Source organism: Podarcis erhardii, assembly GCF_964252035.2.
Source record: "Podarcis erhardii genome assembly, chromosome: 11".
NCBI lineage: Eukaryota > Metazoa > Chordata > Lepidosauria > Squamata > Lacertidae > Podarcis > Podarcis erhardii.
The window spans coordinates 40,503,041-40,517,070 of record NC_138501.1 but is presented as its reverse complement, the minus strand read 5'-3'; the positions used below and the strand labels follow the sequence as shown (position 1 = coordinate 40,517,070).

At 43.1% G+C, this 14,030-nt stretch overlaps 1 protein-coding gene across 1 annotated transcript in view; it reads right to left on the bottom strand.

Moving 5' to 3' along the window:
* FYB1 (FYN binding protein 1) overlaps window positions 1-13,300 on the bottom strand; it is a 51,393-nt gene extending 38,093 nt beyond the window's left edge. Inside the window, exons 1-2 of the mRNA XM_081881434.1 lie at window positions 13,202-13,300; window positions 753-1,884 (exon numbers count right to left, since the gene is read on the bottom strand). Coding sequence (XP_081737560.1) covers window positions 753-1,884; window positions 13,202-13,204 — 1,135 coding nt within the window. The 5' untranslated portion in view covers window positions 13,205-13,300. The remainder of the gene's footprint in view (window positions 1-752; window positions 1,885-13,201) is intronic.
* Window positions 13,301-14,030: the final 730 nt, after the last annotated feature.

Sequence of the window (14,030 nt, the reverse complement as noted above, 5' to 3'; positions counted from 1 at the left end):
AATGTATGCACACTATTCTTCTCCATTTTTTGGTGAGAAACTAGGCTGTGTCCCACACCTTTCACTGTTCTACTTAGCCTCTCTCCACCTGGAAAAAAAAATATCATTGAATGTATATAACTTTTCCTCAAAACTGCTTTCTAATCAGGAAAAGCAATATCCAGAGTGATGATTTGGCATCAGAAAGTCAGAGAGGGTTTGGCATAGAGTGAGCAGGTGCTTAACCTTTTCTCTTGCTACTGTTCCATCATTCCAAATCGCCATGTCTAGCAGGGTTTCCTCCCTCACGAAGTTCCCAGTGCAGGCGAATACACATTAAGAAGGGAATTTCACAAGGTGGGAGAGTCCTTAGGGGCAGCTTGGAGTGGGAAATGGCAAATGGGGAAAGGGTAACACATTCCTCTCCCGATCAGCTCTGTGGATGCTGTTTCCCCTGTTTAAAAAGTGCAGTCATGGTAAAATTGCACCCATCTCTTTTACTACAATTCAAGCAGTATATGCATTTTGGTAAACAAATGAAATAAATATCTAGCATGGCCCAGTCAAAAGCTCCAGGTAATCAACAGAGTGAGAGAATCAGTGACAATGGAACATTCCCTACTACGTAATAAAACACAATTCAGTACAAGATGTATTGGGGAAATATTTTTACATGGCTCATTATTATTATTATGTCCCCCCTCCACCAGCATAGAGGAGCTTTTTCCCCACCTTGCATAAAACCAACAGCAAAGAGGGGATGAATAACTCACTTTCTTCGGCGTATTTCCTGAATTTTTCAAGGTTCACTGTTGGAGGTCTGCTGGGTTTCTGCGGGGCCAGACCTAATTTGACTGGTGGAGGGATTGCCTTCCGTCTCGGCAAATTCTTGTCCTTCTCTTCTTTTTCACAGTTACTATCCCAAGGTCCTGTCGTGGTCGCCCTGGGCAGACCAGTGAATTTAGGTGCTCCAGAAGTTGACCCAGAATCCTCTTGAGAGACTTTGAAAATATTCTTGGCCACACTTGGCCTTGCTTCTTCGTTGCCCGGCTGCCCGTAAGATTTTGGGAGGGCCGGAGACAGGTTGCTCTTGTCGGTGACATGTCTCAAGGCTACACCAGGGAAAGGGCTGGCTGTGGAATCCGCCCCATTCTCTCTCTTTCCTTCGGCATCCTTGGCCATTAGAAATGAGTTGGGTTTGGGTTTGAGGCCTAGTGGGCTTGGAGAAGTCGGATTCAAGGAGGGGTATTTCTTGGGAGCCTCTTCATTGGGGACAGGATGTAGACCTGGTTTCTTCCCAAGGGCTGGCTTCAGAAAAGGAGGTTTCGGGTCATACTCCTGCGAGGCCGTGATTATTTTTTCTTTAAATCCAGCCGCCATTTGAGACACAGGCTTTGTCTCATTTCCTTGAGGTTCAGGTTTAAAATTTGATCTGGGTAGCCCCGGCGGCCTGAGTTCATTTTTTGGTGCTGTGGAACCAGGCAATCTGTTGTCAGGAGGCTTTGGGAACAATGGCTTGGATTCAGCTTTCAGTCCGTCGGTAGGTTTGGGACCCAATGGCCTAGGAAATCCAGGTTTTTCATTCGTTTCCCTGTTAGCTGCCTGCGCCAGGGCAGCAACCTTGCTGGCCACTGCATTGCTCTTCAAATGGGGTGGCTTTGGGTCTTTGTCCGATGTGTCAGGAACAGAAGGTTTGGTGCCCAAAGGTGGTTTAAAAGATGGAGATTTGTGGATGTTGCTGGGTCTGAGAGGTGCAGCGGCATTTTCTAGGTGGTTAAATTTCTCAAATGCAGTCCTCGCTACCAAAGACGGCTGTCCTGCTGCTCTGCCTTGCCGGCTGTCAACCTCCCCGGCTGGGTTGTTACTAAACTTTGCCATGATGGACTTCACATTCGTCTTGCCATCCTACAAATGCACAAAGAAGATTTAAAAAAAATAAAGATGAAGAAGCCGAGTGAAAAGTTGTTTGCAGCAACGTTCGCATATACTGTACTTGGAAAGGGTTTCCTGGTCTGAGGCTTGTGAGGCTCCTGATTGGTTAGAGATATCTCAGCATTCAACTTCCTGTATGGCTAAAGATGTTCAACATTTTGCTACATACTCGTTGTGGTTAAAGTATTATTTCAAGGCGTTTACTGCAGACGAGCAGTTTTGCTGACTGGATCTGGCCTTGCTATGTCTGCTGAAATTTCCCCCTTCCCAACATATTTGCGGAACAAAGAAGTGATATTATGACCTAAAATGTATGTAGCAAGTGATACAGCTAAACCCAGCAGTTCTGTCCCCTCATAGTGCATGTGTTGTTGGCGTCCTTACAGCCTTGCGAGGTGAGTTCAAGCCTTCCTTACCTCACATTTCATGCTACCCAACAACACAAACCCTGCACACATGCTGATTGCAGTAGACAGTTTTTGACTTTCTTATGCTTGTAGGTTGTCACAAGCTGTAAACTGGCACTGTAGACTGAAACATGAACCAGTCTAGGAAGCATGAAGTCAGAGGCTTGACATAAAAGCCCTGTGGGGCGATGAATGTGCAGGTCAGCCTGTGCCACACACTCATCCCGTTTTGAAACACGAACCTGTAGATTTTCAAGGCAGAGTGGTCCATGAAGCACTAGAGAATGTGCCAACTGAAGAGTTATCAAATCAGGCTGACCTCATAAGGATGAGACATTAAGACCTGGGAGGTTTCTATTTATACCAGTCTAGAAATCATGTAAATGTTGGAACATGACAATGAATCATGGGCGATTTACTTTTGCCACAACCATTCACTTATTTATGAGAAAGTAAAGAGGAGTTTGCGAGGGGGAAAGAAATCATTTCACTACTCCTTTCATTTCTACTATTAAAAGTTTAAATCATTTAATTTATTCAACTAATTTTTTACTCATAGCATACCAATTGAAATTAACGAGCCGTCTCAAGAACAGCTTCTTCTCCAGAGCGATCTCGGCCCTGAATGGGAAACCTGGACTTTGAAAGTCATCTAATCTTCCTTGCTGTATTATATTGTATGGTTTTAATTAGTGTTTTTATAGTTGTTCTGATTTTGTGTGGAGTGCCCTACCTGGGTGGATGGAGCAGCCAAGTAATTTTCATTGTCCCTGAGAGGGGGCAATGACAATAAAGATATTATTATTATTATTATTATTATTAATAATAATAATAATAATAATTAAGGTCCATTAGTCTCAACAGGTCCACTCTGAAACCTAGCTGAATGCTGCCCTTCTTTATCACAATTGCGCTCATTTTATTATTGTTTTGGAGCTAGTTCATTTATTTCCATAAATCCCATGCCACTGATGGGTGACCCAGGTAGGCTTCTGTTGCTTGTAACATTGGTGTTTTCTATCTGAACAGTCTCCTGTTCCTCAAAGGTATCAGAGCTCTGAAATTTCAGACAGACTGAGGAAATGGTACTGGATTTATAGGAAATTTTAAAGTGACAAGAAGAGGAGTTATCAGGTGGTGGGCAGATGTCTGTCTGTCTGTAAGCAGCAGCAAAGTACAGTATAGCAGAGCAGAGGAACTGAGTAGCAGACCAAACCTGCTCTACCTGTATATCTGTGAGCGAAAAAAGCCTACATTACAAACATGCTGTTAACCTCAAGTACTCCCTCATCCGAAGGGAGGAACACTGAACAGTGCTGCAATTGGACCTCCTCAACACTAGGGGAAGTGGGGAGCATGCAACAATCTATAGCTATGGTGTTAAGAGGCATTCTTGTTGCACTTTCTGATGCAATGCCTTTCCTACTTTAGGATTTTACATTACTTTTTGTTTTTATTTGCAGATTGTGACACCAGGTTTCCTGCATTGGAGAGGTGAGCACACCTGGATTGCACTGAGTGAGCATCACCCTGGGAAAACCAACCTTTGTGATTATCTCCCTTGCCAGGTAAGTATAGCTATTGCTTTGTTTGCTAGATTATTATTCTGATTATAATTTTTTTAAATTCCATTTTAATCCTATCTTTAGTCCAAGGACTCAAGGTGGCATACATACTTATCCTCCTCCCTATTTTATCCTCACAGGGTTAGGCTGAGAGGCAGTGACTGGCAGTGAGCTTCATGGTTGAGTGAGGTCATAATCCAATACTCTAAGCACTGCACCACACTGGCTCTCGTTTGTAGTAAAAGCAGCAGCAGCAGCAGCAGCTAGTACAGTGGTACCTCTGGTTACATACTTAATTCGTTCCGGAGGTCCGTTCTTAACCTGAAACTGTTCTTAACCTGAAGCACCACTTTAGCTAATGGGGCCTCCCGCTGCTGCCGCGCCACCAGAGCACGATTTCTGTTCTCATCCTGAAGCAAAGTTCTTAACCTGAAGCACTATTTCTCGGTTAGCGGAGTCTGTAACCTGAAGCGTATGTAACCCGAAGTACCACTGTACTGGGGGAGAATTCGATTCGGGTTTTTTTTCCCCATTAAATTTTTATTAATCAACATCAGCAAACAAAACAAAACAAAATACATTAATTTCACATCGTTTTCATAACTTGTTTCTCTTTTGGACTTCCCTCAGCTGTTCCGTAAATCATCCATAGTCATAATTTTAATTACACATTTCTCAAATTTATATTGACATTATTTATCTCTTTTTTTCTGTTCCCTTTAGACATTATTTCTTACTTTTTTACAGTGCTTCTTTAAATCCCTTAAGCGTCATCTGTCCTTCACTTAAACATTCCAGATATTCCACAAATTTCCCCCAGTCCTCGATGAACTTTTGGTCTCTTAAGTATCTAATCTTCCCTGTCAATTTATCTAGCTCTGCGTAATCTAACAATTTCATTCTCCACTCTTCCACGGTCGGTATTTCTTGTTGTTTCCATTTCTGGGCCAGTAACACTCTTGCAGCTGTGATTGCATATCGAAAGAATTTGCAGTCTTTCCTTTTTATCTCATTTCCTACTATTCCCAACAAAAAGAATTCGATTCGGTTTTAATTAATTCGCACTTCCCGAAGCAGTGCATGAACAGTTCTCCGAATTTTGCGATGCAGTTCTCCAACCAATCGAAATGCATGCAAAAATGCATATATTTGGGGGGAAATACACATACAAATGCATGTATTAGTGAAAATAACATCAAATGCATTCTATTATGCAAAACTGCATACCCATATGTATATATTAAAAGAAATGCATACTTAAATACTGGTGAGTTTTCATGAAAAAAGCTTTAAAAAAATGTCTCCGAACTGAGGCAGAGTGCTGAGCATGATATTTAAGCGGGAACAGAAGAAGGAACTGGTATGTGAATTCATGTGCCTTCAGAAAGAAAGGCGAAGTCCATGTGATTTCTGGAACAAGAAAAGGCTGCAGTTCTTCATTTACAGTATTTAGGGCTTCATTTAGGGCTAGATCCTAGGATTATTTATTTATTTCACAATGTGTTGGTATTTTTAGAGCCACGAGTTAATTTTGAGCATTTCAGGGTGGTAGAGATATGTCCCCGCAGACTGCTTAGCACACACACTGTTCCTGTTTAGCACACACACTGTTCCTACAGTAGGGACAACCAAGGGAGGCCTGCAACAAAATGTTGCAGCATGGAATACTTCTGTTCAGGGTTCCTTGGAAGCAGAGCTTAGTAAAAGTATGATCCTCGAAGGCATTTTGCCTGTGCCCGTATCTCAGATGAGCTAAATCAATTCTGGCTGCTAGCAATGCAAGACCCAACTCAGCTTTGAGGTGGGCAGCTGGTGTCCCACAAGGAAATCCCCAAAATTTGCCTCAAAAAATTATTTTGTAGAACCTCTAGTTCAGATTTGAAGCCAATTCCCCATATCTCAGCCCCGTGGAGCATTTGGGCGATGTTTTTAGAAGCAAATATCTTAATAGCTGGGTTGATTAACTGTCTGCCCTTTGAATGGAAGAACCTATATAGTTGCCCAGCACAACTGCCAGATATTAGCTTAATTGCTTCCAGATGGGGCTCAGTAATAATAATAATAATAATAATAATAATAATAATAATAATAATAATAGATCTGCATGCTCTTCATTCTTTTTCCAGTTATGAGAAATTTTGTCATTTCTACCACTAAGTACAGATATCTTCTTAGATGTTTCTTTCCTGCTATACTTTGCATGCCTTGGCTTGCTTTACAGCTAAGACAACACACCACTGTCTTGCTACTGATAAACTTCAGTGCTGGGTTTTGCATATGGTTTTATTATTTGGCTATGATGGCCTGAAAAGAGAAATAAGAGCTGTTTGCCTTTGGAGAAAACTAAGGTCCTTTTTCTCTCTGTGTGTATGATTCAGACAAATGGAATCAACAGATTACTAAAAAGCTACAGACCAAACACAAGACAGTTGGAGAGGAGTTCCCACATTCAGTTTCCAAATAAGCCATTTCTTTGTAAAATAACCTAAGGACAAGATCATACAGAAGGGCACCCGCTTGGCAAAAGCTACCCTAGACCACTCCATTCTCCAAAGCATGTGAAGCTGTTGCAATACTTTCTGCCACCCTGAATCATTCTCTTTGTTCTTTACTAGTCAAATTAAGGCTTTTCACACACTGTTATTTCCCCTTCAAGCCCTACATCAGCTGACATGAGAAGAAAGGGCAAGGAAAGAGGAAGATGAAACATTAGCCAACACTGCTGAACTTCTCTCTCTTTTCTCAACCTCTGTTTTACTGTCACAGAAGGAGAACGTACAAAAATATTCAGTGTGTGCTAACAGTTAAGCAAGCCTTGCGGTTTCCTTGCCAGGAGGACTAGGGGTACATTTATTTACAAACCAGCTAAAGTTCTGGAGCTAACACTTGTAAAGGACTCTCTACAAGTGTGTGATTTGGGCCTCCATCCTTCAAACTGGGATGTCCCAAGGCTATACTTCCTCGTAGCTTTCAAGGACAATCGGATGAAGCTTGGCTGAAGCAAGTCTACTTTTGCCACCAGGTCTACTCACGAGACAATTCTTGGGGCACCTTGAGAGAAGGAAGAGGCAAGGAGTCCCAGACCAAAGAGCACAGTAACCATCAGCTCCTGGAGATGGCAGGAGAGAACTGTTGGGACAACCTTCTCCTCACCTTGCCTTGAACTTCTTGAGATGTTCCTGTTACTGACTACAACAAACTGTAAGAATGGGAAAGAGCTTGGCAAATGATAGTTGCCATTTTCTCCCACATAATAGGGGTCAAATTAAATGTGATATGTTTCTACAGCTCTGTATTTTTTATTTGCTGAGGCGTAACTGAAGGGCCTAAATCTAGATTAGGAGTGTGGTATAGCTTGACCCTAGGAGATACCCAACAGAAGAAGTTAAATTTTTATTAGCATTCATTGGCTAAACTTTCAAAAGGCTACACACTTAGGGACTGGCTTCACCCTACCCACTTCCAGTCTCAAGCCCCCTTCCCTATTATGTGCTGCAACCAGGGCTAAGCCTAATGTTAGGAAGGGGTGGGGAATCTATTTTGGCTCAAGGGCCACATTCTTTCCTGGCAACCTTCCAAGGGCCACATGCTAGTGGTGGGTGGGGTCAGAGACCAAAGTGAGGGGAGCAACAAATGTAAATCAGAGTTCAAGGAGGGTGTGAAGCAGGGCTGGCGAAGGATGTCGCCTGGGGGCAGGGCCGGCCCGTCCATGAGGCAAACGGAAGCAGCTACCTCAGGCAGCGGAATCCAAGGGGCACCCATCCCAAGGAGTTAAAAACGGCAGAATCTTTAGTTACTGTCCATATATAAAGGTGGTTTATATACATCCCAAGGGACGCGGGTGGCACTGTGGGTTAAACCACAGAGCCTAGGACTTGCTGATCAGAAGGTTGGTGGTTCAAATCCATGCGACGGGGTGAGCTCCTGTTGTTCGGTCCCTGCTCCTGCCAACCTAGCAGTTCGAAAGCACACCAGGGCAAGTAGATAAATAGGTACCACTCCAGCGGGAAGGTAAACAGTGTTTCCGTGTGCTGCTCTGGTTTGCCAGAAGCGACTTAGTCATGCTGGCCACATGACCCGGAAGCTGTACGCCGGCGCCCTCGGCCAATAAAGCGAGATGAGTGCTGCAACCCCAGAGTTGGCCACGACTGGACCTAATGGTCAGGGGTCCCTTTACCTTATATACATCCCACCTTTTCTCTAACATGCTAACATTTTTTTTAACAAGGCACTCCCTGCCCCACCAAGGTAAAACCCAGAACCATGATTTGTCTGAAGGAGCTTCCAGAAAATAGGACTTGTTGCTACAGGATAGGGATAGCTGGATAGCAGGTACTAATGTGATAGGATCACACTCTTCTTTATCGCCTTTAATTTAGCTGGATATCAAGATGTAAAAGTAATTGAGGAGAATAATACACAGGGAAACTTATGTAGGATTATCCAGTGTACATGAACTTCCCTCAGTCATGAATTAACCAGGTGGCCTTAGGTAAGCGATGATGGCCTTCACCTCAGTTCCCCATCTGTAATCTCCAGAGGAAACAGAGCTGGCCTGCATTGCTGAACGGTTGTAATGATTCCTGAGATTATGCATGTGCATTATTTTGATCACTCAAGGAAAAAAGTGCTACACAGATATTAAGTATTATTACCTCCAGAGTCCTCTGCCTGACATGTTGTTAAGAAGCCCATTCATTCCAGAACAAGGCTGTACCTTCTATCCCATCTTAAATTTGCATATGTAAAACATCTGTGCAGTTATTTGTGCAACACATTTGCCCATGGCCATGAATTCACACAGCTAATCCGCTTCCTGCTCTGAGCAAATGCAAAGTAGATTAAAAAAAAACTGCCTGAAGTATCACGTAAACCTCCAGTGGGGCACTTCTATATCACATAAGCATCGTGGCTGAGTGGGAATTTGAACCCTGGTTTCACAAATCCTAGTCTGGCACTCTTAACCACTATGCCATACTGGTTTACAATGCAAAAGGTTGTGTGCAATGTTAGTCCTACTCAAGAGTACCCATTGAAATGAATGGACAGAACTGAAATTAGGTCCATTAGTTTCAACAGGTCTGCTCTGAGTACAATTGAGTTGGATACAACCTATTGAGTTGAATGTTTTAGGAGTCTATTCTACCCAATGATGCAAACTGATTAATGTGCTGTGGTAGTGCCACCTGCTTGATCTTCCTATTGGTTTAAGTGTTATCTTTCAACTTTCAACCTCAGTAAATATTAACAAAAATGCCTCTTCCCATTAAAAAGGCATCTTTTCAAATGTGGTGACTCACAGGGATACATGGGTAATTTTGTCTCTGATTTCCTCTGTGATATGACCTCACCCTCACCTTTCAGGTTAAGGGACAAATCTACATATGGTCAAGAATCCCTAGCAGTTTAAATATCCCAAACCATGCATGTGTATTTTGAGAGAAAATACTTATGTATTAATTTATTTAACGAAATGTATGTGCCCATTGATTGTAAGAAAAACTTCAAGTGGTTTACAAAAATAATCTAATTTTTCATTTTATTTTTAGAGCAAGTACATATTTGAACACATATTTAAATATGCCTTCTGAAGTACCGCAAGCATTTAAATAGTATTTTAGAGAAAATATTCATTTAAATATGTATTTAAATACATATTTAAATGCATATCTTTAGAGGAGTCTTGCTTTAAATGTCATAGATTAATGGGGAAAGGGATCAGAATTGAATTAATGGAGTTTTAAAAAATGTGAAAGTAATTTTTCCTTTAAAACAAAGTTTGTCAAAAATGTTTTCCAATACTCTTTCCCTGCCCTGACTGAAATAAATAAATAAATAAATAAATAAATAAATAAATAAATAAATGCAAAAAGAGCTCAGGGATCCCAGCAGCAGAGTGCAAAAGACATCAGTGCCCACTCTCCTTCCATCTATAGAAAGCCTCACGTTTCAAAGTGCAATTTCGTCCTGAAAATTGCATGCATACGATTGCAAAATGCATGAGGACTTTTTGCATATTTGTAAAGAACCCAAGACTACCTCTCTGCTGAAACGCTTTCCCTCCTGCTTTGATCTTCTTCTGAAGCAAGGCTTAAAAACTTGCAGAGGAAGATGTCAAAACTGCACACACTGCAGAATATCAAAGCCCCCTTGACCTCTTAATTGCTCCCTGCTGCGCAGCTGATAGGCAGGAGGGGGCTCTGAGAACCTGATGAAACCCAACTGCAGGCTGCAAACAACCTGGAAACAGGGGCTTCGCCACACCTGATATCTCCCTGGCTGTTCTTATCTGATGCTATTTCACTGTAAAAGCAGGATTGCTGCTGAAGTTCAAGGGCCAGTAGAGATCAAATACAACAATTTTGGCAAGAAAGTCCTTATCAATTTTTTTTTTAAAAAAGTATTTCCCTACTTATCAAAGCTGGCTATTCTTGTGGATGAGGGAAGACCATTCTTCCCCTTCTTAGGGAAGGGGAGACATAAATTGAAGTTTGATTCCATAAAAGAGATGTTCATGCATCTCCTACCTAATGTCCACAGGTGTACACACACCATATGTTTAAAGCACATTTCTAGCACGTTGGGAAGAAACATGGGAACTATAGTTCACCACTTGCAGAACTATAATTCTCAGCATCCTTTACAGTGCCCAGGGTTTGGAGGGAGGAGCTGGGAATGTGCTTTGAATGTATGGTGCGTAAGCAGGCCACTTTGGCCATGAGAAAGATGCGTGCCCATGTTGCAATCCTTCCTACAATATGCTGGTTCAATGGTTGGCCGTTGGTGGTTCTCTATAATGCTCTGCTAAGCACAGACTATGGTGGACACTGATAAGAGTCTCTCTCTCACACTCAAGGACACACACACACAGAGGGAATCACTGCATGAAGTCACTGCATGAAGTTACATCACTCTTTTGCAACTCCCAGAGTTAGGTAGAAGAGGTGCAGAGCTGATTAGGATCTTCAGGGGAAGGTCTGAAGACCACAGGTCCACAGACAATATCTCGATCCAGTCAAAGCCTCAGCCCCAGAAAAGAACAATGCTTACATAAAACAGTACTGTACTGGAGACGGCTTTTATCTTATATTTACATTTGGTCTCATCGTACAAAAAGACGGGCTGATTAATCATTTTATCTGCAAACCCCTTATGTCTGCTATGTCAAGGGAAATCACATAAAAACTATGCAGAGAAGTAATGCAAATGTTAGTCACGCCACTTTGCCACCAATTTTAAGGTATTTCTCTAATGATATTCTTCAGTAACATATCACGTTTCTGAGAATTATACTTAGATCTCATCTTTCCTCCATGGATATCAAAGGGTTGTAAAGTGGTACCTGGGGTTACAGACGCTTCAGGTTACAGACGCTTCAGGTTACAGACTCCGCTAACCCAGAAATAGTACCTCGGTTGAGAACTTTGCTTCAGGATGAGAACAGAAATCGTGTGACGGCGGGGCGGCGGCAGCGGGAGGCCCCATTAGCTAAAGTGGCACCTCAGGTTAAGAAGAGTTTCAGGTTAGGAACGGACCTCCAGAACGAATTAAGTTCTTAACCTGAGGTACCACTGTAAGTTGTTTCTCCTCCACCCCCTAGAATTCAGGGGTGCCCAAACCTTTTCCAAAGAGGGCAAGATTTGATGAAGTGAACATGTGGGAGGGCTGACCAAAGTTGTTGTGATTTTACCCTAGGGCATATACTGCCACGGGGGCCGGATTAAATCAATGGGGGGGCGGGCGGAACCACACTTTGGACATGCCTGCTCTAGATCATTTACCTCAGCATCAACCCTGGGAGGTGAGTTAGGCTGGAAGAGAGATCCTAGTCCACGATCACCCATACCCTCCAGCATTCCTCAGGTGAAAATAGGGACATTTCTCACTCCCCCACAACTGACCCTCCTCGACCTCCCAGTTTTGTCATCCCAACCCCTGCAGAGCGTTTCTTTCACCACTACACGGGCGCACACACCTTCTACCAGCCTGAGAAAACCTCTTAATCCCAATTTTATTTTATTTAATTATTTGGTAGATTTACAAAAAGAAAAAAATATGCACACTAATAAGTTCATTTTAGAAAGGGGCAAGATTAGATGCAGACACACAAAGCATTTTTTTTAATATAAAAAAAATCTAGACTCCTTGTACTTTGCTCTGCTCCCTCTTTCTTCCCACCCAGACCCTGTCCTCTACCTGCACCTCAGGGCGAGTGCATCATATGAGGCCTCAGCAACCATAGCCTTTCCTCCTCCTCGCCTGCTCTCCAGCAGCTGCTACAAGATGCCCAAGGGAGGAGGCTGACAGTGGTAGTCATGGGGAGGCCAAGGAGAGGCAGCAGGGTGCTCCCTCACAGCTGCCACTGCTTAGGACATCTTCCGCCCTGAGCTCAGCAGCGGCAGCACTGGTGGGGGAAATAGGGACATTCCAGGATCAAATCAGAAGCTGGGAATCTTGTAATTCCGAGACTGGTCCTGGAAAACAGGGACACTTGGAGGATATGGATTGCCCCATGAGCTTCATGGTTAGGTAGGAATTTGAGCTCCATACTCCTAGCCCAACACTAACCCATTGGTAGCCTACGTGGTGTCTTGCAGATGTTGTAGACTTTATCTCTTATTGTCCATGACCATTGGCCATCCTAACTGGGGCTGATGGGAGTTCCAATCCAGGACATCTGCAGGGCACATTTACCGCCCCTCCTCCAACCACAACACAACTCAGTTTTATCTACAACTTGTGATCTATGGAGACGAGTGCAGCCCACCAGCTACGTAAGCATGGTGGACCACCAGGCTCTTGAGAAATGCATTTGTGCAGCCTGTCTCAAACTGCAGAAAGAAAAGGAAAGGCATTGTCATAGGAACATAGGAAACTGCCATGCAGCAACTCTGACCATTGGTCCATCTAGTTCAGTATTTTCTACCCTGAACGGCGTCAGCTCTCCAGGGTTTCAGAGACAGCAGTCTATGTCCGCCATGCCTATAGATGCTGGACACTCTAACTCGGACCTTTTGAATGAAAAACATGCACTCTGCCACTTAGCCATGGACCTTCTGCAGGTGAGGCACCAGGTTGTGGCTGACGGACGGCGTTTGGCTCAGTAGATCACAAGCTGCGTGCAGCCTGATCGGCTGGTCTTGCTGAAAGAGTTTCTTAGAATGCTACACAGCTGCCCTTTCAAAGATATGAAACGAAAACGCATACATCAGCCACTCATGACCGCTGCTGCAAAACAGTCTTACAGATGTCTTATCACTTTAGTTTTTAATAACTATTTCAGCGAAACCGATGAAAATTAGAAAAGCCTGCACTTACCATGACAACAAAGTTCTTTGTGGGATCACAAGCCTGCTGAAGAACGTAGTGTTAGAAGAGGAAATTTTTCTTTGTCCTTTTGCCTGGAATGGTTAACACTTTGAAAATAGGAAGTGGGCTTGTTTTTTTCTTTTCTAATCCAGCCTTCGTAGGAAAAACCAAACAAGTGCAATTCTTAGTTTGCATATTTTGATCCGGCAACTAGCACGGTTTGTAGCAGTAACCTGAAAATGCCCTGTAGTGATGGAGGGGCAAAGGAACTGGGAAATAAATAAACAAACAAATACAGTGGTACCTCGGGTTACATACACTTCAGGTTACAGACGCTTCAGGTTACAGACTCCGCAAACCCAGAAATAGTGCCTCGGGTTAAGAACTTTGCTTCAGGATGAGAACAGAAATCGTGCTCCGGCGGCGCGGCGGCAGTGGGAGGCCCCATTAGCTAAAGTGGTGCTTCAGGTTAAGAACAGTTTCAGGTTAAGAACAGACCTCCAGAACGAATGAAGTTCTTAACCCGAGGTACCACTGTAATAGTAATTATTTTATTTTATTTGTACACTGTCCATCTGACTGGGTTGCCCCAGCTACGATGGGCAGGAGAATACACGAATAACTAGAAAATCTCCAGCACTATATTAATGCACACATTTCCATTTTGGGGGTTTTTTTTGTCTTGCTTTTCTAGGAGCTGCAACAGGATAGTTGATTTACCATATTTTTTCCATGTATAACACGCCCCCGTGTATAAGATGACCCCTATTTTGGGGGACTCTAAATTTAGAAAATGGGGGTAGGGGGGGGCCAGAGTTGTTGAGCTTTTTGGGGGGGT